The sequence below is a fragment of the Protopterus annectens genome, chromosome 8.part0, assembly GCF_019279795.1.
Source record: "Protopterus annectens isolate FY-2018-M chromosome 8.part0, PAN1.0, whole genome shotgun sequence".
In the NCBI taxonomy this organism is placed as follows: Eukaryota; Metazoa; Chordata; order Ceratodontiformes; family Protopteridae; genus Protopterus; species Protopterus annectens.
Window position 1 is genome coordinate 142670314 of NC_056741.1, and position 26059 is coordinate 142696372.

General features: G+C 36.1%; 1 protein-coding gene across 1 annotated transcript in view; it reads right to left on the reverse strand.

Moving 5' to 3' along the window:
* Positions 1-1156: 1156 nt before the first annotated feature.
* LOC122808168 (C-type lectin domain family 4 member E-like) overlaps positions 1157-26059 on the reverse strand; it is a 327149-nt gene continuing 302246 nt past the window's right edge. Inside the window, exons 4-5 of the mRNA XM_044079139.1 lie at positions 6261-6421; positions 1157-1198 (exon numbers count right to left, since the gene is read on the reverse strand). Coding sequence (XP_043935074.1) covers positions 1157-1198; positions 6261-6421 — 203 coding nt within the window. The remainder of the gene's footprint in view (positions 1199-6260; positions 6422-26059) is intronic.

Sequence of the window (26059 nt, forward strand, 5' to 3'; positions counted from 1 at the left end):
TGCATTCCTGAAAGTGTTCATAGAATGCGTTTATAAAGGATTCTGCGGTCTGGGCCGTATTTTCCACAGGCCCGGGGGCTTTGAAGGATTCCACCTCAGTTTTGAGGAGTGTAAAATTTGCTTTAGAGAAGTTTTTCACTGTGGTTTTCTGGGCAGGGGGTGGGGTCGGGATGTGAATATCCAGTGAGATTAGTTTATGGTCTGATCTTACCAGTGAGGGATACACTTCTGGTCTGGAGCATAGAGTCCCCATGTTGGTGATGATCAGGTCCAGTATGTTTTCCCCTCTTGTGGGAGTGGTAACAAGTTGTTCCATAGCATTTGAGTTTATAAATTCTAGGAACCTTTGGGCTAGGGTGTTGGAGCTAGAGTAATGCTCCCAGTCTATGTTTGGGTAGTTGAAGTCGCCCAATATAATGGTGTTTGGAGAGACCTTCATATTTTCCAGTGTTCTCAGGATGGCCGAGTGGGGTTCCTGGGTTTGGGAGGGTGGTCTGTAGCAGGCTATAAACTGGAAGGCAGTTTTACCCACTGTTAGTTGCACATGGATAGTCTCTGATGCTTCGTGCTTTGCCACCAACCTGGAGGTGTGGGTATCTTTGATGAATATCGATACTCCCCCTCCTTTTGTGGTTCGGTCCAAGTTTTGGGGCCGTCAGCAAAATAAAAACTTATCTAGACATATATGTCAACAGCAGTAAGTAAAATGCGATATTTAAAGGAACAGCTAAGCAGCTAAGTTCAACTATTACACTCAGAGTATGTAGTAGCACAGCGGTAATGCAGTTCAAGTTACTATTGCTATGATATACTTAGCAGAGACAATAGAAATCTAGCAGATGCTTAAACCGTCTCAAAACTATCATAACTGTAACTTATTTTAACATGTAATTTCAATTCTTAGGATATTCCACCAACAATATAAACAGTATACACTTACTGGCAAGCACACAACGAGGGGGACCAGTGATAGGTGTGGTCTTCAGGGATGGGAGTTTAAAAATGGTGCCGTTACTATGGACTTCTAAATATAATTTTCTACAGGATGGGGAGGGGGTAAGGAGCAGCACGTGTGAAGGAGGAAGTGATTAAGGTATGTGCAATACTACTTCCTGCCCGACTATAACAGAGGCAGGATAGAGACAAAAAAAAACAATCAGTAGCAGCACTGGGGCAGTGAGTAAAGGTAAGCAAACAGCTAAATTAGAGCAGATAACAGAGGAAAAAAATAAATACAATGGGACACAAAGCTATAGTGTGGAAGTATATTCCAATGCATACAGGGCTGACAAAGCTAGTAAGCAGAAACTTCAGACCAGGAATACAGTAGCAGAAAATGTAATGCACCTATGGTTCAGTTAAAATAAAGTCCCTTCTACTTTGGGGATGCAAGGGGCTGGTTTGCATGTGGAACTCTGCCATCTGGTGGCCTAAATAGGGAACCGCATAAAATAGCCTAAATGTGAATGAAAAAGGTCCGTGCGAGTGTGAATTTAAAACCTAAGCCCATTGTTTGTCATTGCAAACTTCCATATCATAAAGCATATAGGTTCATGGGTTCATTGGCCAGTACTGGGCTAGCTGCCCTTGCAAGCCATTTTAAGCCTAGCCAAGTTCTCTTTTGTGCTCAAATTAAACTATCATAATTGGTTAGAGATTGGTCTTACCCATCCTTTGGCCAATAATTATATATTACACCTAATGAGAAAAGCTGAGATCATACCATAGATAATCTGAGGGGACCCATGCATGAGATAAAGCATTTGGGAGCTGCTTCTATTCATTAGTAGTACAGGGGGGTAGTCCTGGGGTAAATTTTCGGTTTCCCATCCATAGATCCAAGATGTGCTTGAATATGGGCAGGGATGAACTTTATGTGTGGATAGGGAGCCTGTTCCAAAGCAGAAGTATTCTCTGTAAGACACACTTAACCTTCCAAATCTTTTGATATTGCAGAAGAGGTTTAGATCCACAGACTGATGGTTTCTGATGCTATTTGACTTGCTGATATGCAGGAGATCCATCAGTATTTGGTTGGGTGCTGTAATGTATGTAGGTACAGGTCACCTCCCAGTCTGTGGTATACAGAGTATAATGACAGGGCTTTGAGATGGTCCATGTAGGACGTATTGTTTAGGCATGTGTCCTTTTAGTAAGGTATCTCTGTGGGTGCTTCCAGTTGATGTATGTGTCTGGACAGATACATGTCAAAGTGGGTATTATATTTAATGATTGGCCTAATCAGGGCTAAGTAATGGGGGACAATGATATCCCAAGATCTAGACAGAATCTCATTGTTTATAAGCTGTGCAATATAGAAAGACTTTCTTACAAGAATGGACACATGGTCAAAAGTTAGGACACCATCCACATAAATTCTCAAATCCCAAACAACTGGATGCCCCATATTGCCTGTTGTTGGCTACATAAATCATTATAAATCTCCATACCATACAAAGTATGCCCCCTACACCCCCAAAATGGGATATTTTGATCCCAGATCTTAAATGTATTAACACTGAGATTGCAGAAACAGCACCACAAAACAAAAATGCAGTGGACTAGGCCCTGCCAAAATAACTCACTGACAGTTATCAAGTTCCTAAAGACATGGATGATACTCTGTGTCTCGGCCAACTGAGACATGATTACTCATTTTTATTCCCTTTTGCTGCAAAACCTAAATTTAGAAGACGGTTTTAGCCACACAGTTTCTGCTGCTATTCATAACATAGCATAGCACATGAATAGCTGCATAAATAATTTTACCAGTGTACCCTTTCAAAAAGTATGTTACTTTTGTGTAAGCAAGACAGTTTTATTCATGCTGACACATCTAAATTGAAAGGAGTGAGCTTTAACAACAGAGTTTCTGTGGCAAAAGTGAAAGGAGAGTGTCATGCTACAACAGAACATTTATTGTATTTTCTTTTGTAGCACTAAGGCCAACATATTGCTTTGAGACAGAGAGACAAACAAAAAAGTTGCTGATTTCATCCAAACACTGCTTACGCTTCAACTGAAAGAGAATTACCTGAAAATCTAGGGCGACAATAGAAGATTTTAACTCTTAAAAGCTTTGTAAATGTCATGCATCTTTTAACATAGCATTACAACAAAAACACTTATGGTAATCATATATATTTATTTTTAAAACTGTTTATTTTTAAATGATGTTCCCTAAGAAAGTTGTTACACCATTTGCCTTGCCATTTTAAACCTTGATGCAATTTTATTATGTATCGAGGACAGTTACAGAAAAAGCTAAAATACAAATCAGAGTATATATTTCTAAAGATTTGTGTTTGTAATCACTGAAGTACTAAAAACATTAAGCAAAATAGTAAATAAATGCAGAAGCGATCTTCAAAATCTACAGAGGCCATCAAAGTCACGCATATACTGAGCAAGAATGAAATGTGTACATCCTAAGAACTCAACTTCCTGGGACAGCATTGGCAGAGAAGGAAATGTTAAAAAGAGAAATAAAGTAATAAGCCTAAACTAATAACAGTATTCAGTGACAAAGGATGTGGGGCTTATTGTGAGACTTCCTTCTGTTGGGTAGAGTATTTCATCCCACCTGTTTGGATAGAAATCCCACAATTGTGCCTATTGCAGTAGTGAGGTGAGGCTGTAATATTCAAAACTGCAATTTTGAAAAGCATATTCAGATTTTCGAAGATATTAAATGCAAGTTTACCTTATTGTCTTTATTATTCCACATAGATAGTCATCTAGGAATGCCTGCTGAAATTCTGCTCTCCAGAAATGTGACCCTTGAAACGTTGGTACTGAAATTGGGAATTACAGGCATACATATTAAGTCCAAGACTGCAGAATGTCAGAGTTTTACCCTTACTCTCAGGTACAGCCTTCCTACAGTATGTATGTAGTGGATATAAAAAGTTTACACACCCCTGTTAAAATACCAGGTTTTCGTGATATAAAACAACGAGACCACAATAAATCATTTCAAAACTTTTCACACCTTTACTGTGCCATATAACCCGTACAATTCAATTGAAAAACAAACAAATCTGTTAGGGGAAAAAATATAAAAAATAAAAAACACACAATGCTCTGGTTGCATTAATGTGCACACTCTTAAACTAATACTTTGTTGTGTGGGCACAGCCTTAAACTAATACTTTGTTGAAGCACCTTTTGATTTAATTACAACATGCAGTCTTCTTGGGTACACACCTGCCATCAATTAAAGAGACTCTGATTAACCCCAAATAAAGTTCAGCTGTCCTAGTAGGATTTTCCTGACATTTACTCAGTTGCCTGCTACAGCAAAAGCCATGGTTCACATAGAGCTTACAAAGCATCAAAGGGATCTCATTGTTGAAAGGTATCAGTCAGGAGAAGGGTACAAACAAATTTCCACAGCATTGAATATACTATGGAATACAGTGAAGACAGTCTTCAAAAAGTGGAGAAAATATGGGACAACAGTGACGTTGCAAAGAACTGGACGTCCCTCCAAAATTAATGAAAAGACAAAATGAAAACTGGTCAGAGAGGCTGCCAGAAGATCTACAGCAACACTGAAGGAGCTGCAGGAATTTCTGGCAAGTACTGGTTGTATACTACATATGACAACAATCTCCTATATTCTCCATATGTCTGGACAGCAGTTTTGGAATTAACTTTTGTTTGTTAGAAATGTGGTTTAATTTTCAAAGTAATGAGACTCTAAATATCCAGTCAAGACAGAAGATTTTTCTTACACAGAAAAGCATCCAGGCCTGGCTAAAATTTGCAAAACAATACATCAAGTCTCCCAAAAGCATGTGGCAAAATGTGTTATGGTCTGATGAGACCAAGGTTGAACTTTTTGGCCACAATTCCAAAAGGCACTTTGGCGCAAAAACAACACTTAGCATCACCAAAAGAACACCATCCCCACAGTGAAGCATGGTGGTGGCAGTATCATGCTTTGGGGTTGCATTTCTTCAGCTGGAACTGGGGCTTTAGTCAAGGTGGAGGGAATTATGAACAGTTCCAAATACCAGCCACTTTTGGCCCAAAACCTTCAAGCATCTGCTAGAAAGCTGAAGATGAAGAGGAATGTCACCCTTCAGCATGACAATGACCCCAAGAATAAATCCAAATCAACAAAAGAATGTCTTCACCAAAAGAAAATTAAAGTTATGGAATGGCCCAGCCAGAGCCCAGACCTAAATCCAATAGAAAATCTGTGGGGTGGCCTGAAGAGGGCTCTGCACAAGAGATGCCCTCGCAATCTGACAGATTTGGAGTGCTTTTGCAAGGAAGAGTGGGCAAATATTGCCAAGTCAAGATGTGCCATGCTGATAGACTCCTACCCAGGTAGAGTGAATGCTGCAATTAAATCAAAATGTGCTTCAACAAAGTATTAGTTTAAGGGTGTGCACACTCAACAAAGTATTAGTTTAAGGGTGTGCACACAATCAGCATATTGTACGTTTTTTATTTTTTTATATTTTTTCCCTTAACAGATTTGTTTTTCAATTGAATTGTACAGGTTATAGGTCACATTAAAGGTGGGAAAAGTTTTGAAATGATTTATTGTGGTCTCATTTTTTTATATCACAAAAACCTGGCATTTTAACAGGGGTGTGTAAACTTTTTATATCCACTGTAAGCAACAGGGATGTGAAGGTAGAACCTCCATGCAGAGGGTGCATAGGGTGAAGACCCCCATCTGCCCTGCAAAAACATTTTAAGTGTATAAACAGCAGTTTTGGAATTAACTTTTGTTTGTTAGAAATGTGGTTTAATTTTCAAAGTAATGAGACTCTAAATATCCAGTCACTCACTTATGACAGAGAGTTTTATCTACAGCATTTATAAATTAATTCAGCATTAATTTCTAGTATAGAAGTTTGACATTTATCATGTTATACAACATTGAAAATTGTATGCAAATATTTAGCATGGTCAAGCTCATTCATATATGACTTATGTTGATTGCTCAGATATTTTCCCAGTGGTAGCAAATTGTATGACCATAAATATATTTTTGGAATTATCTGTATACCTGTATATAAAGGGTAAAGTAGAAATTACTTAGCCTTCAGTAACAGATCATTAAAAACCTCATTTGCAACTGAAATCAACACATTTAATACTTTCTATTCTTCACTGAAATGTCTTTGCATAATTTTCTAAAGTGAAGTATCTAACAGCAACAGAATATTTTGGGGATGAATTTACAGTCCTCAGAACCTAAGCATACAGTTAAGTAAAAAAAATTGGTGCATACATCTTACCTGCTCTTCCGCGTTGTCTATCATTACCAGGTCACTACCATTTTTTTGGCAAAAGTGCCTGCTGTCAGCCCAGTTCCTAGCATCAGCTGAGAAGTAGTACAAGGTCTTTTGGAATGATTTCCATCCTTTTGTCAGAAATGAGTCAACCTGACCCAGTTGTCCTAAAAGATAAATTAAAATGGGCATGATAAAATAAAAATAAGTGATGGGTGGAAAACTCACTTACTTATTTGAGATGTCACTTTCCAAGCAATATTAAAAAGAATGGAAACACAAAAATACATTCCTTCACACAAAAATTTAATTTGAAAGACAAACAATTCTAATGTAGATCTGTTACACAAACATGACTGGTTTAAATCATCCATGAGTTGTATATAGGTTCATAGGTACATACTCGCTATTTACCACTGAGACCTTTACAAGCATAGTCAAGCATCCCAAGAGTATCCCACAAGTTTATGTGCCTTAGAGGTTATGTTAAGAGGTATGTGTAAGCTAGGGTAAGATTAACAGTTTGCTTCTGTCCATTAGAGACATAGGTGCTAGAGCCAGGATGTATTTCCAATTTCCCTTTCACTGGGTACAGGTTTCTCTGGAATACGGCTAGGGAACAGCTCTGCTTCACATGGATGAGTAGTCTGAGACACACACCTGTCCCTCCAAAGTGTCCTGTTTAAGTCAAAAGCAAAGTTTAAATCCCTAGTTCAAGTAATTCTGATGCTATTCATGTTGTGGATATGCAAAAGGTCCATCAGAGTGTGACCCAGGGATGCCTTGTGTGCCAGGCATAGATTGTATCTCAACAGTCTGTAAGAAGCAGAATATAAAGATAGGGCTTTGAGGTTAACTGCGTAAGACATGCTGTCTATGCCCTGTATTCTTTTTAGTGAGGAACCTCTGGACATTCCAGTTGTTGCGTGTGCTTGATCTGGTACATACAGAAGAGGGCATTGTACTCAATGATGGGCCTGATGAGGGTCAAATAAAGTGGAACAATGACTTCCTTGGACCTAGATGTCATGCTGTTGGTTATAAGTTGTGCAACATAAAATGATTTTCTTATTTACCTTAGACACATGCTGGTCAAATGCCAGGTTACTGTCTACATTCGTACATCACTTTCAACCTTCCATCAAGAAAATTAGGAACGGGGCGTGGCTAGGATGCTGAACTGATAGCTGCACTTCATTTCAGCTCTCTTACCTCAATACAATTCCTGACAGGAATTTTACAAAATAATATTTAATTTGAAGAAATTTTTATTACTAACTTATTTCTAATAACTCTGAGCATCTATAAGAAAAATTTTATTGTCAGAACTTGAATAATTCCTGTCAAATTAATTACTGGAAAATCAGCACCAATATCAGCTTTACAGCATGAGTCATCTAAGGAATACAGCACAAGACTCTTCTCTCAAAAAGGAACTGCAGTCTCTCATTACAAATATACAGGAACTTACAATAAAAATCGACAAGATGGACAATAAAATAGATACTTTTAAAGAAAAGTGCTCACAACAACTGGAACAGCTTCAAGAAATGTTTACACAGCAGAAAGGACAGATATCACTTATTGAACAGTCATTAAGTGACATTGACACTAGAGTCCAAATAGAAGAACAACAAACTGAATTCTTACTTCAACAGAATACATATTTACTAGAAAAGCTTGATGATATGGAAAACCGAACAAGAAGAAATAATATTAGAATATATGGTCTACCAGAAAAATCTGAAGGGGACAATATGATAAACTTTCTTACCACCTGGATACCAGATGTAACAAAAATACCTGAAGCTCTTTCATATGGTATAGAACGGGCACATAGATCACTAGCAGCTTCTGGAAATGCTTCTTCTCCGGGTAAGAACAAGCCGAGATCTATAATTGTGAGACTTTTTCTACACAAGATAAAGATCTTATATTAAGAAATGCTTGGGCAAATTCTCCCATCAAATACAATGATTCATTAATAAGATTTGACAATGATTATTCTACAAAGGTGGTTTCAAAAAGAAAAGAATTTCTACCAATAAAAAACCTTGAAGAAAAAGCAACTGAAAGTCCATCTTTTATTTCCAGCAAGACTGAAAGTTTTTCTACCAAATGGAATAAAAATCTTTGAAACAGTAGATTCAGCAATAAAATACCTTACCAACAACACCATCCTAACACATGAAGAATCTATGGACTGGACAATAAGTACACCGAAGAGAAATGCTGAAGTAAATAATTGGAAAACTGTTGAGCAAAAGAAAAAAAAACTAAAGGACAAATAATCTTACATATGTTATATTCTGTAAAATCTAAATAATAATACTAACAACAAAAGAAAAGTTCTTACTGTCTTCAAGTTACACCAAAACAGGTACTGTTTTCAATTATATTTTAAATGTCAAAATTAGCATAAATGTAAATACATTTATCTCAAATCACATCAATATACTAAGCATAATTTAAACATTACTCTATTTTTCATTATTATCCATCTATTATTTTCATATTCTTAATCAGAGTAATCAATGCATAATAATGTTCCCAAATAGTTTATTTATTTATTTATTTACTTTCTCTCTTTGTGTTTTGTTGTTTTTATTTGTTCTCTTCTTTTTATAAAATCTTCATTAACTTATAATATTTTAATCAGTATATGGTTATATTGCTTAATAGGTATAGTAATGGCTGCTATATAACTTATTATCAGTTACATCCCTGACAGCATAACTTTTTATAAGGTAAAAGTGCCCCTGTTTGGATAAACGCCAATGCTGGGCAGAAATGTGTTGCTTTTGAAATGAAGTATTTCAGTTAGGATGTATCATAAGACTACTTTAAATAATCTTAAAAGATGTTCTGCCTTTGACCCATATGCACATACTGATATAGTCCAGTGAAAAAATATGTTTTAAGTGATATTTTGAGGCTATAAGTCATGTGTGTTGTGGCTCCAGACATCCGGAGTTGAAAGATGCTTGTGACTAGCTTAGATATCCTGTTGTCTTTTCTTTTGTAGAGAAATAAGGCATAGCATGTTTAAAATGCAAAGTTTGACAGTTGTGAACACTACTCCGTAAACTAGAGTGCTCGCATGCACACTACATGAGTTTGTCACCAAATAAGAGGAGGGAAAAGAAAAAAGAAAAAACACATATCTTTTCCCGCTTGGTTCTCGAGACAATTTAACAGCCACAAACATCACTAGAAACTTGAGTTACTTATTGCTTGTCGCATTTACTTGTGTACTCCATCCCTGACTCTTTCTAATTGACGTCTAGTCAGAAAATAAGCTAGGTTCATATTTAAAGATACAGAAACCTAAATTCCTTCTAAGGAAACATAAATAATATAAAAGGTTCATATAAATATACACAGATATTTATCTTTGAAGCACTTTCAGTTTATGGCTACTGATGTCTTCTAGCACCTTGATAGATAAGGACATATATCTGCTTGTCTTTCTATCAGTTTAGATTTCTACACATTTTAGCTATCCCTTACTATGTTTTATACAGCAGAGTTTAAAAAGCAGAAATTAATCATCAGCAAATAAAATCACTGCTGTTTTATAAATTCTCTAAAGAAACTAGTAAATGTCAAGCAACTGACAGGTTTCTTTTGGGGAGGGTTGCCATTTCCCACGCTGGTGCTCCTGCAGAATACTACTTATGTCCTGCTGCCAAGGTATGCCCTCAGGTGGGCAGGTGGGATGCAACAAGAAGGTTGGATGTGCATTTGGCAAATCAAACATTTAGATGGCGGTATGGTATACTAGATGGAGAAAGTGGAAGCAATGATTGTATAGGCAACTATAATGAGTAACATAACAACAGTGGATTTGACCCAGTGTGTCAATTATACAATGTTTATATCCCATGTGGCTTTGGGCTTTGTCAAAGCATGTGTGTTCTACACACATATTGTGTTGGATCTGATTTGAGTGGAAGGGGAGAGGCTTAGCCCACACCCTAATTTGTTACTGGGTTGTCATGCATTATGGGCATGCATTGTGGCAGGTACTCAACGGGCTATCCATCCTTAGATGGCTCATGCTGTTCCCGTTTGCTCATCTGAATGGTGACTGCGGCTGTGCTCTTCTTGTTATGTTGCCTGGCTGTGGCTTCACCCTTCTTATAATATTGCCTGGCTTTTTACATTATCAAGAATGACACAATACTAGTGTATGAGGGTATATCATGTTACTGTTAGTGTGGACAAGAATGCTTGACAATGCAACTATGATTCTTGGACCTTTCTGCAGACGGGTGTGTTGCCTGGCAGTTGAGAGCCTGGTTGTTCCTGATCAGCGGACCTGTATTTTTGTGTTCCAATGTGACTGCATGAAAGGATGCCAGTATTGGTCTGCAAGTTTGGTGGGCAGTAGATTCGTTGGGGATTGATTTGAGGAGACACTTGTATTATGGCTGGGGCACTTGACATTTGATAAATGTATCCTCTCAATGATGCATTCTGTCTGGTCATTGGCTGTAAAACAGCTTTTCTGAGAAATATTGTTGTGGTGCCAGTTAATGATTTGGATTAAATGTTTCTATATACAGTCGTGAAGCAATTGCCAGGATAAAATGGTACTCTTGCAGTGCATGGATCATCGTGGCTGTCCTCCGATGTTAGAGGAAAAACAAGCTTCTTGGACACCTTTTTGACGTGGTAAAGGTGTTACCCCATGGTTTGAATACGTTTTGTCTATTTGCTGCAAAATGGGTTGGGAATTTTGGCCTGTAATATTTTCGTACATGATGGTTTGAATCTTGGCAGCTTCCATTGTTTTGATGTGTTCTCCAGTATACTTTTGTTCAGTCGTAGGATTGAATTACTGGTGTTGAGTAGGTCAGGATTGTATCTCCAGCACTTGTTGTCAGCAGATAGACTCACTGTTTGGGTGTCAGTCTAAGCTGTGGGAGTTGATGTGTGATATACATAGATGTTTGCTTTGAGGGTGTGGTCAAGTGCGCTGCAGTTTTACCTCTGTACTGTGTCAGTTTTCATTGTGCAGGGTCCCTCTGAGGGTTGATGGAAGTGTTGGCAACAAGACACTCAATCAGGTAACAACATTATGAGTGGTCTCTTGGATAAGGGAGCTGTCTAAATTGTGATCTTGTTCTCTCCAGCCATGGGAATTGTCTTTGAAAAGCTGAAAATGCAATCAGAGGAACATATTTAATGTCTACTAAAGAAATATTAATATACTTATACATTGTATCGCATTTCAGTTTATGTTAAACATAAAATATGATGTGGTTTCAGAACTATTCATGTTTTATTCCAATATGACTTTGCAAATATTAATTTAGACACTGGTTTCGGACTTGAGTAGTCTAAAACAATTGCACAACAATGGTACTGTATTATACAGTAATGTCAGTAAATAGTTTTCAACAGATGTATGAAATATACAGTTATAGATTTTAACATGATGTTTATTAATACCCTAAATTATTTTGAAATGATACTACCTTAATCTAAATATTTGTACCTTTTGGAAACCTGCTTAGAAGTAAGTATTATTGAATTACAATAAGATGAGTAAAGAATATATGTATATATTTTAGCTGATTAGATTATCTTAATATATTATTCAATTATCTTTATTTAAAACTAAGAGGATAAGAGAAACTGATCCAAATATTATTTGTGAGGGTAGAAAGTTTGTTTGGTTAGATTCACTAACCAAACAAAGAGGTATATTACCTCATAACAATAGGGAATGGTTTTAAGGTTAAGAATTACAAGTTTGGAAGTTCTTTGTTTTTTTTTTATTCTATCACTTTGGTGTCACTCAGAAACATGCAAAAATCATACAAGAAAAACTTTTTGAATTCTGTATCCAAGATGGAACTAAGAATAAACAATATTTACATAAACTCACACATAAAACAAACTCAAAACTAGGAAATGAAATGTTTATCCATAAATGTTAATGGTCTAAATAATAGTAATAAAAGGAGAAGCCTATTCAAGTACATAAACTTACATAAACCACAAATAGTCTTTTTACAAGAGACACACTTATTAGATAGAGATATAAACAACTTAAATATTAATAATTACACAGTACTAATAAACTCTCAATACAAAACAAAAAAAAGAGGAGTAGCTATACTACTTCGCAACTCAACACCTAAAATAATTACTACTCATCAAGATACATCAGGTATGTTTTGTCTAGATTCAGTAGAGTTAAATAGGAGAATCTATACGTTAGTAAATCTATATTGGATCCCAGGACTAGGATTAAAAACAGTTAAACAGCATTTTGAAGAGATAATTCATTTAACTAAGGGTAGCCTGATATTGGCAGGAGACTTCAACTGTATAATGAATGAAAAAGATACAGATTCTAAATCCAAAAGAAGAAAACAACCCATCTCTAAAGCACTATCAAAATTTATAGATACATTGTATTTAAAAGATATAAATGAATTTGCAGAACCAGACTCACTAATCTTCACATTTTATTCTCATAGATATAAAACTAACTCTAGAATTGATAGAATATATGTTGCCAATGACCTAATAACAAAAATTGACAAAGTCAAAATCATAAATTGTCCTTTATCTGATCATAATGCCATAGTCTTTGAGATAGAGCTTACACCATTTTATTCAAATCCCATTACTAGGATACCTTCCTATATCACAAAATTGAGAGATTTCAAAGAATTTTATGAAGAAACAATCAAAAACTTTCTAGAAATAAATTACACAGAAGATATTTCAGAAATATATGTCTGGGATTCATTAAAAGCAGTTACATATGGGAAGATATTATCCTGGTACATAAATAAAAGGAAGTTATGGAATAAAGATATGCTAGACTTACAAAACAAAGCAGATAAATTGAAACTGGAAATACAAAAGGGTAATGCTACTCAAGTTCAAGAACTTACACAAATCAATAAGAAGTATACAGAATTGCTACACCATAAGATTATGATTAACTTAGAAAAGATAAAAATAAACTCATACTCTACTAATTCAGCACACCTGAGATACTTAACTAATAGAACAAAAAAATAATTAAATCTAAGCAAATAAAAGAAATATTTATTCCCAATACTAACAAAAGAGTTACGGAACTAAATGATATTTTAGAAGCATTCAGACTCCAATTTAACATTGATAATTCCATAAATACTCAAGATACACCTACTAAGGATATAAAAATACTTAGAAAACAATATTCATATTAAATTAACACAAGAACAAATAGACATTATAAACAAACCAATCAATATGACAGAATTAAAATCACAAATTAAAAAGCTCAAGACAAATAAAGCACCTGGCCCAGACAATATGCTACCAGAAATGTATAAATTAATACCCAATCAAGCCATATCTTTATTATTAAAAGTATATGATATAGCCAATAAAGATTTGAATATACCACCCTCTTGGAAATATTCATTGATATCCCCAATTATCAAACCAGATAAAGATGAGAAACAGTGTTCCTCATATAGGCCAATATCATTACTCAATATAGGCTACAAGATGTTTATGGCTATATACGCAGATAGGATCAAACACTTTCTTCCTTTCTTAATTCACAAAGATCAAACAGGTTTTATTAAAGGAAGAAATACTTCAGATAATATTAAAAGAATACTAACATTAATAGATTATAGCAAACATAAAGTCCTAAATTTAAATGTAATCTCATTAGATATTAATAAAGCTTTTGATTCGGTTAACTGGAACTTTCTTTCACTAGTTTTAAAAGAATATAACTTTCCTTCTAATTTTAATAATCTTATCCAAATACTATATGAAAAATCTACTGCATATGTTAAACTGGGATCATATAGATCAGGCCCTATAACAATAAACAAGGGAACTAAACAAGGTTGCCCTTTATCACCATTGTTATTTGCATTACTCATAGAACCCTTTGCAAATCAAATCAGATCAAACAATAACATAAAGGGCATTTGTATTAATAAAATGTTAAACCTTAAAATCCAACTCTTTGCTGATGACATACTATTAACTCTCTCAGATGCAAATGAGTCTTTGAATGCTCTATTTAACTCCATGAATAAATTTCAAAATATTTCAGGCTTAAAATTTAATGAAAACAAAACTAAAATTATGCCCTGTAATTGTAAAAAAAAATAATATAAACAAAAGATTTTCCAAATATATAGTAACAGAAAGTGAATTATTATATCTGGGAATAAATCTACTCAATGAATTAACAGATTCTCTAATATTTAACTATAATAAAATACTAGACAAAATAGAACAAACAATTGGTTACTGGAATAAATATATCTTTTCAACAGCAGACAGATTATATCTTATTAAAATAATCATATTTCCCAAAATATTATACTTAATACAAAATTTTTCATTGCCACCTCCCAAATATATTATTCAAAGATACAATAAACTAATTTTAAATTTTCTATGGTTTCCAAATAAACCCCGTATAGCCTTAAATAAACATTTGCCAGATTGGGAAAATGGTGGAATTAATTTACCGGATATTGATTTATATATTACCTCATCTGTTATTAAAAACATAACACTATGGTTAAATAATTCATACACACCTATATGGAAACAAGCCCATGAGCAGATTTACATAGAAATCAATTATAATCACATACAAGACAACTTAACAGTAATACCATCACCCCTTATATGGATGTTAAAAGATTATTTTTAGGGAAAAGGAATAATATTAATAAATTGCCATCAAACTATGTAAGCTCTACACTTTCAGTGTTCAGAACATATATAAACAAAATACCAAATATTAATTCTTGGATTTTTCTTATTTTCCCTATAGCTTTTACACCAAATATTCTAGATACATTCCAAATATCTAAAATAAATATACTTAAAGAAGAAACATTACTCTTTTGGCATCAACTTATAGAGAAAGGGAAAATTCTAACAAAGGAACAGATAATTTATAATTATAATATAAATAAAGACAATTGGCTGTTTTACAAAATCTAAGGCATTTTCTTATAAATAAAATAGAACAAATGCAACCTTCAGTTAGACATGAAGCCCCAAAACTCATTGAATACCTTATTCTTATCACAAAACAGCCTTATCAGGGTACAGGTTATTTGTCTAATATCTATAAAATTGTTAAAAACAAAAACTATCATGAAAAATCATACTGGGATTATTATACTTTAATAAACAACCATCCTCCAGTTGAAGAAGAAAAAGTAATATTCTAAAATCTTCCAAATTTTCTACATTATCAAAATACTGGCAATTATTCACTTGGAGATATCTACACAGAAGTTTCTATACACCACATAGGTTAGCCAAAATGTATTCTATTGAAGATCAATGTTGGAGATGCCATACCAAGATAAAAGCAGATTGGCAGCATGTTGCTTATGAATGTATATGTCTCAATATGTACTGGAAATCCATGAATTAACTTTTCCAGACTGTTTATAATGATAATTTTCAATTAACAAAGTCTTTAATTTTATTCAACTCTCCTATTCCAAACTGTGTACCAAAAAAAGACACTAAAATCCTATGGTCAGTATTGGCAATTTCACGTAAAATCATAACTATACACTGGAAAAATGAGGCTTCGCCTACGTTCAAGGAATTTGAGACCTTAACAACAACAGTTGCTCACATGGAAATATTAACAGTGAAGAACAGAACTAAAAGATCTACTTCTTACTATTACTCTTGGATGAAAGTACTGGAAATACTTGAAAATATCGAAGAAGATATATCATCTTATGTTTCTAACTTTATATAATATAGAATTTCAATGTTATTTGCATAGACACCAATATAAATAGTTATATAATGGTTTGAAGTTAGTAATGTTTTAGAATTGTAAATATGTTATTTATCTTTATTTCATGTAATGTTTAAGACATCTTATTTGAAATAATAAAAAAAAATATTTAGTGAAAAAAGAAAATTAGGAACATTGTTCTCATAATGTGGAATAAATGGATATAATGTGGAAGGCTTACCGACAGCTTACAAACAACTTCATCTAGGAAGCTCACAGGATGACTGAAATTTGCTACTTTATAATTATAAAAAGTTCTTTTATGAACTTAAATAATTCAGTGCTATTTACCATGGATATCAGAAAAAAAATCCTAACATTGAATGTATGATAGATTATTTCACTGAGGAACTGCAAGGAAATATGAACTTTTTAAGACCCAAAATAAGAAGCATTCCTCATAATGAGGTACACTTGACAGATATGCATCACCACCAAAATCTCTTACTACTGGTTCTACTCTGAGGGGTGTATTATTGATAAAGCAATTTCCTAGGGTCGCTGACTTCCCAAACAGTACTATTATGCATTTCTTGGCATTGAGTTTTAAGCCATGGCCTTGGCACCAGTCATTTGTCTGTGTTACTCCTTCCTGGAGAATGTTAGCATCTTAGAGAATTGTATGACTGCCCCTAGTTTATAATCATCTGCAAACTTGGTCAGCCAGAGGCCTATGACATTGGCCTTGACTTCCGAGAAATAGATGCCAAAAATGACTAGACATAGCACATCCAGCCACAGATCCAGCACAGAGGCCTGAGGGATTCCTCTAGTGACCAGCCTGTTTGTGGAGGTGGTCTCCCTTGTTTTAATTTCCTGTGTCCTATCTGAGAGCCAGCTGGCTATCCTGCTTGTAACATAGGAGTTTATGCCTATATCTATGTTCCGTTACAATGCCCGAGTGAGGTACTGTATCAAATGCCTTAGCCAGGTCAAGGTAGGCAGTGTGTACCATTCTGCATTCATCCATTACCTTAGTAACATTCATATACAAGTCCACCAGGATAAGTAGGCATAATCTGCCCTTGCAACCACACTGGTCTTGATCCAGTTTTTGAAGGTTTTCTATGTCCTTATAAATTATATCCATAATAATTATTTCAATCACTTTGCATAAAAGACTAGTCACACTTATGGTTTTGCACTTCCTGAGGGCCACTAATGGCCCACTGTTACGCAGGGGGATGAATACTGCAATTCTCCATTCACATGGCAAAAATCCTATTGGGAGGCTATGGTTAAACAGCAACTGGAGTGGTCCCAAAAGGTCATGTCTCAGGCTGTTTAGCATCATGGAATATTTTTGGGGCCCACTGATGCAGTGTTTTGGGCCTTATGGGGAACATCTAGGACCTGCTCTCTAGTGATAATTGGATAGGGGGTAAAATTGTAGCTGAATTTGTCTGCCAGCAGATTTGATATATTTTCAGCTCTGTGCTGGTGGCTTCATTTACAGTCATTACTGCACTTGACCCACAGACAAAGTAAATGGAGATTAAAAATCTAAATGTGGGCAGAACAGAAAACAAGTAACTTCCAGAAATATTCAACAGGGCAAAGGACTGTATCCCAAGAGAGTATTTAAATATAATCTGATATGAATTTATGATGCAATATTATTTTAAAGTTTTAATTTCTAATTAATTTTAAGATCTATGGGAGCATCCCCCTCCAAGATTACTACAATTAAGTCTGAAATAATACAACACAATGTTGTATATTATTTAGAAACACAGACACTATTTATCTGGAACTCATATTTCACATGTTAAAATGGATCTCAGTGGCACCTGGACAGCTATACCTAACAACATTACTTAGACATACTTCTGTTATAAATGCAGGTTAAGAACAGAATTGATTTACTTCATTAATTTTGTTATAAGCTGCATTATCTCATATTTTCTTTATTGATCATTTCATCTGTGAGGTCAAGACAGTGCTGACTCATAACACAGTCTCCAGTCTTGGGTGCTTTCTGTGTAGAGTCTATATGCCCTCCCTGTATTTGCAGGGTATTTTGCGCATGTGTGTGTGTGTGTGTGTGTGTGTGTGTGTGTGTGTGTGTGTGTGTGTGTGTGTGTGTGTATACACATTGTGACTAGTTTCTATGCTTTAAGCCCAATGAGTGTTAGCACATTTAGGATAATCACTGGCTCCCCATATGACCTTGTAGTATATTAAGAGGTAAATGGATGAATGACTGAATGAATGAATTTAGTCTATTATGTCCTCCTAGTTAAGTTCAAACTGTATTTGTACAATAAGAGTCACAACATAATGTAATGTCATATAAAGGTGCATACAACTTTACATTGTAAATAAATGTCAGAAGTCGTTGAAAGCATGGGAATCCTTATGGAAAATGAAAGGCATGCATGTAGATTCACAAGCACAATGAAGACAAATTTATAAGGCATACATGGAAAGCAAACTGTGTTGTAAATAATTGTTCTTTATCAAGCATTTCAGTGAGATTTAAGCAGACCATTAATGTGTTGCCTAAGTTAGAGATCAAAAAATCTCATAGAAATTCAGCAACACCAATTAGTTTTAAGGCTATTCTTCATTGGTGCTTCTTCTTTGTTATGTGGAGTGGCAGAAATGTAACTCTGACCAGGATTCAGGAAGAGGCCCAGCCACAAGCACTAAGGTTGCAAAAAATGGCCTTTTAGTGTGATCACACAAACCAGTGATTCAAATAGAGATTTGCCGCAATGTGGAAAGACCTCATTATCAGCTAATTTTCATGTCTCTGAATCACACCGTGATTACTGCAAGCAGTAACAAACCATTTTTTCCTGCCCTTGTGATAATTACTGCTGGTGGCTGATGTGTCACATTAAATCAGCCACAACCCTCATTCATTCTCTCCCACACACCGAATCAAACACACACACACACACACGTGATCTGACATACCTCTTACTGTCCCTGAGTTTACTGAATACTTCCAATTTGTGACTATCATTCATAAATTATGACTCAATAATGGCAGGCATTAGAGATTTCAGAAAATTCATCCAGATGCAAAACCTATTGCTCAATTAACTTTTTAAGTGGATTAGAGTAAGATTTAAAAATACTCCCCAGTGTCATCCTGTGTTTCCCCAGCTTGGTCCAGCCCCCCTGCCATTCCTAGTAATGTCAATTATTATAATTAATATCAAGAGAGGAAATAGTTTTCCTTTCTCAATACTTTTTTTTGGATATTTATTGTGTTTGTTATTCTGTATGTTTGAACATTTTATTTCAACATTAAATACATTCGCTGATACAGAACAGAACCATAGATATGTATATATCTATACACACACACACACACACACACACACACACACACACACACACACACACACACACACACACATATATACATATATATGTGTAGATAGATATACACACACACAAATGTGTGTGTAAATACCAATAATTAATAGAAAAATAGAAATTATGGCGCATTCATTAGCATGAATATGTGTATTCTCGTCATTCAGAGGCATTAAAAATATGTATGACAAAATTAAGATGTTCCAAATATGTATATAAATATCTATTGAACACAAAACATAACACACTACAATTAAATTATAATATTTAATTTAAACCTCGGCTATATAGTGAACCGAGGTTAGCTACCCATAACTGCCACTTCTTATGTAAAATTCTTTTCTAAAGACCTCTATGGATTTTATTAGTTTCAACCTTGTAAATAAAGTATTTAAGCATGTGCTTGTGTAACACATATCTGCCTTATTGACAGTGCACATTGATCAGATGCAGCGAGATACATTGATTCCATTGGTATTTAGCACTACTTGTGCCTATAACAAAATATATAATCGATTCTATGGAAAATGTTATCAGGGATTGAATTTATAGAAGCAGAATATTTACTGAGGCAAATATTTGTTTAAAAACTACAGTTTCCACATGTCAAACAACCACAAATTTTCATTTTACAAATAGAAACTGAATATTGTTCTAAAAACTGAATCTTAAATAATGAAAGCATCTGTCTGATGTTTCTTCCCTTTCTATAAGAAAATGTACATTTGTTTGATAAAATTGCACCACAGAATCTATCAAGGATTAACAAATTTATTTTTTTAATAATAGATTTAATTTTAAAACTATTAGATGTGAATATAACCATAAACCTACTGTTTATATCTGATGGTGAATGAATGTTCTTACAGTATTCCAACAAATTAGAGCTAGAAGCCTTTCAAATTTGATCTAGTTTAGCTGTTTAGTTTGGCCTCAAGTCAAAAATTTAGAAGTTAAAGAGATTGCTTCACTTTCAGACGTAGCTACATAGATAGAGAAATATAGATGGGTCCACTACAAGTTAACTCATACCATTAGCTTGCAACACACTTCCCTGCTGATGCTCCAGTTGTCAAGTGCCCTCTCACCACCCTAATTTCCATGCACTATCACTAACCTAAGTTTCCCTCCATCCTAAAAACAATGCCCAGTCACTGACTACACCTAAAATCCCCCTCTACTCCCTAACACTAAACCTCGTTCCTCTCCATGGACTCTCTAAATCTAAAATTCAACACACATACCTAACCCTGTACTAATTCATGGACACTCCTAAACCTAAAATCACTCAAACAATACATCAAGTCTCCCAAAAGCATTTGGGAAAACATGTTATGGTCTGAAGAGACCAGGGTTGAACTTTCTGGACACAATTCCAAAAGGTGCGTTTGGCACAAAAAAAACACTTTGCATCGTCAAAGGAACACCATCCCCACAGTGAAGCATGGTGGTGGCAGTATCATGTTTTCAGGTTGCTTTTCTTCAGCTGGAACTGGCGCTTTATTCAAGGTGGAGGGAATTATGAACAGTTTCTAATACCAGTCACTTTTGACCGAAAACCTTCAGGCATCTGCTAGAAAGCTGACAATGAAGAGGAATTTCACCTTTCAGCACGACAATGACCCCAAGCATAAATCCAAATCAACAAAGGAATGGCTTCACCAGAAGAAAATTAAAGTTTTGGAATGGCCCAGCCAGAGCCCAGACCTAAATCCAATACAAAATCTGTGGGGTGACCTGTAGAGGGCTGTGCACAAGAGATGTCCTCACAATCTGACAGATTTGGAGTGCTTTTGCAAGGAAGAGTGCACAAATATTGCCAAGTCAAGATGTGTCATGCTGATAGACTCCTACCCAAGAAGACTGAATGCTGTAATTAAATCAAAAGGTGCTTCAGCAAAGTGTTAGTTTAAAGGTGTGCACACACAACAAAGTATTATCTTAAAGGTGTGCACACTTATGCAACCAGCGTATTGTAAGTTTTTTATATTTTATATTTTATATTTTTTCTCCTAACAGATTTGTTTGTTTTTTAATTGAATTGTACAGGTTAAAGGTCACATTAAAGTTGGGAAAAGTTTTAAAATGATTTATTGTGGTCTCCTTTTTTATATCACCTCCGTAAACAGCCCAAATAAAAAATGAGGGTTATGCTATTCAACACCAGGAGTTTAAATCTCAAAATGCACACGCTTGACGCACTCCTCAGTATGGAGAACACTGACATCTGTGCAGTAACTGAAACCTGGTTCAAGGTTCCATAGAGCACCCCAGCACTACTGGGCTACAACTCATCCCACACATTTCAGCCACAGAACATGGACCGAAACACAAAAGGAGGGGGTGTGTCCATATTCATTAAGGATACCTACACCTCCAGGTTAGTGGCGCAGCATGATACCTCTGAGATCATCCATGTGCAACTAACATCGGGCAAATCTGCAATGCAAATTGTGACCTGCTACAGATCACCCTCCATGACCCAGGACCACCACTCCACCTTTCTGGAGACACTGGAAAACTGAAGGTCCTACCGAACACCCTGATATTGGGCAATTTCAATTACCCTACCGTTAACTGGGAAAACTACTCAAGTACAAACTCCCAGGTCCAGCGCTTCCTGGAATATATCAACTCAAATGCCCTGGATCAGCTGGTAAACTCCCCTACTAGAGGTGAAAACATATTGGACCTGGTCATCACCAAAATGGGAGACAGGTGTTCTGCACCAGAGGTCAACCCATCACTGGTTAGATCAGACCATAAACTAATCACTCTGGATGTCCACACCACACCACCACCCCCAACCAAATAAACCACAGTGAAAAACTTTTCTATAGCAAACTTCACCTTACTTAAGACAGAGGTGGTAAGTTTCACAGCCCCCACACTAAAGGATAACAGTGTCCAAGATGCAGGAACCTTTACAAATGCACTCTATGAGCACCTACAAGGATGCATGGATCATACAATCCCTAGCAAAACAAAGACTCACTCCCCTAAGAGAAGGAAACCAGTCTGTTGAACCCCATCATAAGCAGGCTATACAATAGAAGGAGGAAACTAGTTCAGAAAAAAAGCAAATTCCAAGAAGGAAAGACATCCCTGATCAGTATCAGTAAGAAACTAAGGTCCCTCATAAAATCATCCAAGGCTAACTTCAAAAGAAAATTAGCTAAGGATTCGAAAAATAACCACAAAGCCTTCTTTAACTATGTCAAGAATCTAAGTGGCACCCCACAGATATGCTCTGAGCTAGTGCAAAATATCACAAAATATACTGAACCTACTGATATTGCCAACATCCTGGCAGATAGATTCAGTGCAAATTTCACCCCCCACTCACCCCCAACAGGGCCCACAACAATACTGAAAAAGTGTAGTGTCCCAGAAATCACAGATGGTGAAAACAGCCCTTTCAAAAGCCAAAAGCACAGCATCAATGGGGCCAGATGGTGTCCCAGGCTGCGTCTTGCACGAACTACAGAATGAACTAACCCCCCCACCTAAACACACTGTTCAACCTCAGCTTCTCCACAGGCTATGTGCCCATAGAATGGCACATAGCAACGGTTATTCCACTCCACAAAGGAGGAGCCACAACTGACTCTGATAACTATCTCTTCATAAGCCTGACTAGCCTGGTCTGCAAGGCTATGGAGCGCATCATCATGGAACTCATTAACAAAGACATTGGGAACCCCCAAACACTTGACCCGACCCAGTTCGACTTTGTTAAGGGCAGATCATGCCTACTAAACCTGGTTGACTTCTTCTAGACAGTCACCAAGGCCATAGATGAGGGGAAGGTGGTTCACACAGCCTACCTTGACCTCGCCAAGGCTTTTGACACCATTCCCCACTCGGGAATTATAGAAAAACTCACCAGCCTGAACATAAACCCCTACATCATGGGTTGCCAACTGGCTTACAGACAGAACTCACATGGTAAGAATAGCGGGCTCCAGGTCCAACTCTAAACCAGTCATAAGTGGTGTCCCACAAGGCTCGGTCCTGGGACCCCTATTGTTTGGCATATACTTCTCAGAAGTACAGACAAACACAGGAGGACTATGGCTAACCAAGTTCACTGATGACTGCAAACTGGGAGCCATAAATGACTTTCCAGCTGACACGGACATTCTTCAAAAGAGCCTTACTGAGACGGACACCTGGTGTCAAAGTCATGGTCTCAAGCTAAATGCCAAAAAATGCATAGTCATCCCATTTGGGAAAAACAAAACATCCATGAATTACCACATAGGTGGCAGCCCCCTTAATACAGAACCTATCTGGGGACCCAGGTAGATAGTAATCTCTCCTTTGACAATCATATTGCCAAAGTAGTTAGGAAATCCTTCTATGTAGCCCATCTAATTACTAAAGGGTTCGCATCTAGAAATAAAGAGGTTATAGTGCCCCTCTACTCGTCACTCCTCAGACCCATCATAGAGTACAATGCCCCATTTGGAATGTACCTCACAAGACACTTCCAGCAGCTGGAAATACCAGAAAAGTACCTCACCAAGAGGATTACTGGCCTCAAACATATGTCCTATGCAGCCCGACTGGAAAAACTCCGGCTGTACTCAGGTGATCTCTGCCAGACTTACAAAGCCATGTCCAACTCAGAATTGATGGACATGCTCCACCTAAAGAAATCCAAGTCACTGTGAGCCACTCACTCTAGTGATCTAAACCTTGCCACAGCAATAAATAGAACATGCTGGTGGTATAGATTCCTGTCACAGAGACTGCCCATATTTTGGAACAAAATTCCTAACTACATTAGGCAGAGCCCCTCACTAACATTCTTCAAGAGCAACCTTGATGAGTGGATGGGTAACAGAAAATACACCCCTGGGATCACTTCACTGGCTCTTCTTGACAGAGGCTCAGTTAATTAATCAATGGGGCAGAGAAAGCTGACACACTCTGGCTAAGCTTATAAATGCCCTCGGGCAGATAGCCTACTACCTACCTATGAACCTATCACAAAATCCTGGAATTTTAACAGGGGTGTGTAAACTTTTTATATCCACTGTATGTAGAGTTCATCCACATATATATATATATAAATATATATATATATATAGTTTACATTATCAACGTTTTAAAATTTAGAACTTCGTTGGTTAAGAACATATGATCAACATTCTAAATGCAATCTTTTAGCAAATACAGTGTTTTTGAGAGGGGTAATCCACCCCCTACTTCCATACCACCTGCTAATTGTATATACACATACATATTTTTATATACAGTGGATATAAAAAGTATACACACCCCTGTTAAAATGCCAGGTTTTTCTCATATAAAAAATGAGACTACAATAAATCATTTCAAAATGTTTCCCACCTTTAATGTGACCTATAACCTGCACAATTCAATTGAAAAAGAAACAAATCTGTTAGGGGAAAAAATAAAAAATGTACAATATGCTGGTTGCATAAGTGTGCACACCCTTAAGCTAATACTTTGTTGAAGCACCTTTTGATTTAATTACAACATTCAGTCTTGGGTAGGAGTTTTCAAAAAATACTAAAGTAGTACGTTTCCTCTTTATAGTGTCATTAAAGATGATATTATACCTAGGAGGTATAATTTTGGAGTCTTTTATGCTGGGGTTAAGCCAAGATTTCATTACAGTGAGAACACTAGGCTTATGTTGGGTAATCCGGACATGTAGCTCAGCCATTTTATTTCTTATGCTTCTAAAATTTATGTAGCAAAAGTTAGATTACTTGGGTTGAGGATTGACCATTATAGGTTTAGAGAGGTGCATGGAAGAGAATTGTCTTGATGTTCATCATGATAGGTGGGGCCAGGATTAGGATGTCTCCTCCTAGAAGGATTTTAGTATATTTGGGAATTATCAGTACTTGTTTGTGAAGAATATTTTTCCACTTAATTTTGTTTTGGTGTGGATTGAAACAGAGGTAATCAGTCTATATCTGGAGTAAAGATGAGTGACATCATTAAATAGGTTTGGTATGGTGTGAAGAGTGTAGCGAGGAAGTATGAATAGGTGGATTGGACAGAGTTGGAGATATTTTGAGAGCTATTATAGAGTCATGGTAAGATGAGAGGTGGCCCAGAAGCAGGATAAGAGTAGAGGATAAGCTGAGGAGTAGCATGATTAAGCAAAGGATTCTGTATGTTACACCTCGCAGGTAGTGGGGGAAGTAGGGATCAAGAAGGAAAAATAAGTTGCAGGGCAAAAGGATATTTAGTGGTGTTGGAGTCAGAAAGCTGATAGAGGGTAAGTAAGAAAAAAAGTATTTTCTATGAAGGAAGAGATTAGAGATTATCCTAGTATCTTCTCTGGAACATAAGGAATACAGGGTTTAAAAGGCTAGAATATGAGAATGTAGTTAAAATAGGAAGAAGTGATGGTTTATTTGGGAAAAGTAAAAGATACAATGTATAATACATATAGGCGCTGCTAAGGAGGGATATGACTAGGAATGAATATAGTGCAAAGCAGGAGGAGAGAAAGTTGGGAATAGCACTACCAAGTTAAAAGGAAAATTGGAAGTAGGTAAAAAGAAGCAGGAGTGTTTGTATGATAGAAGAAAGTTTGTTTGGGAGGGTTTGGGAATATGAAGCACAAGTGAAATGTGTTTGTAGGAGGTTTAATAGTAGAATAGGAGGT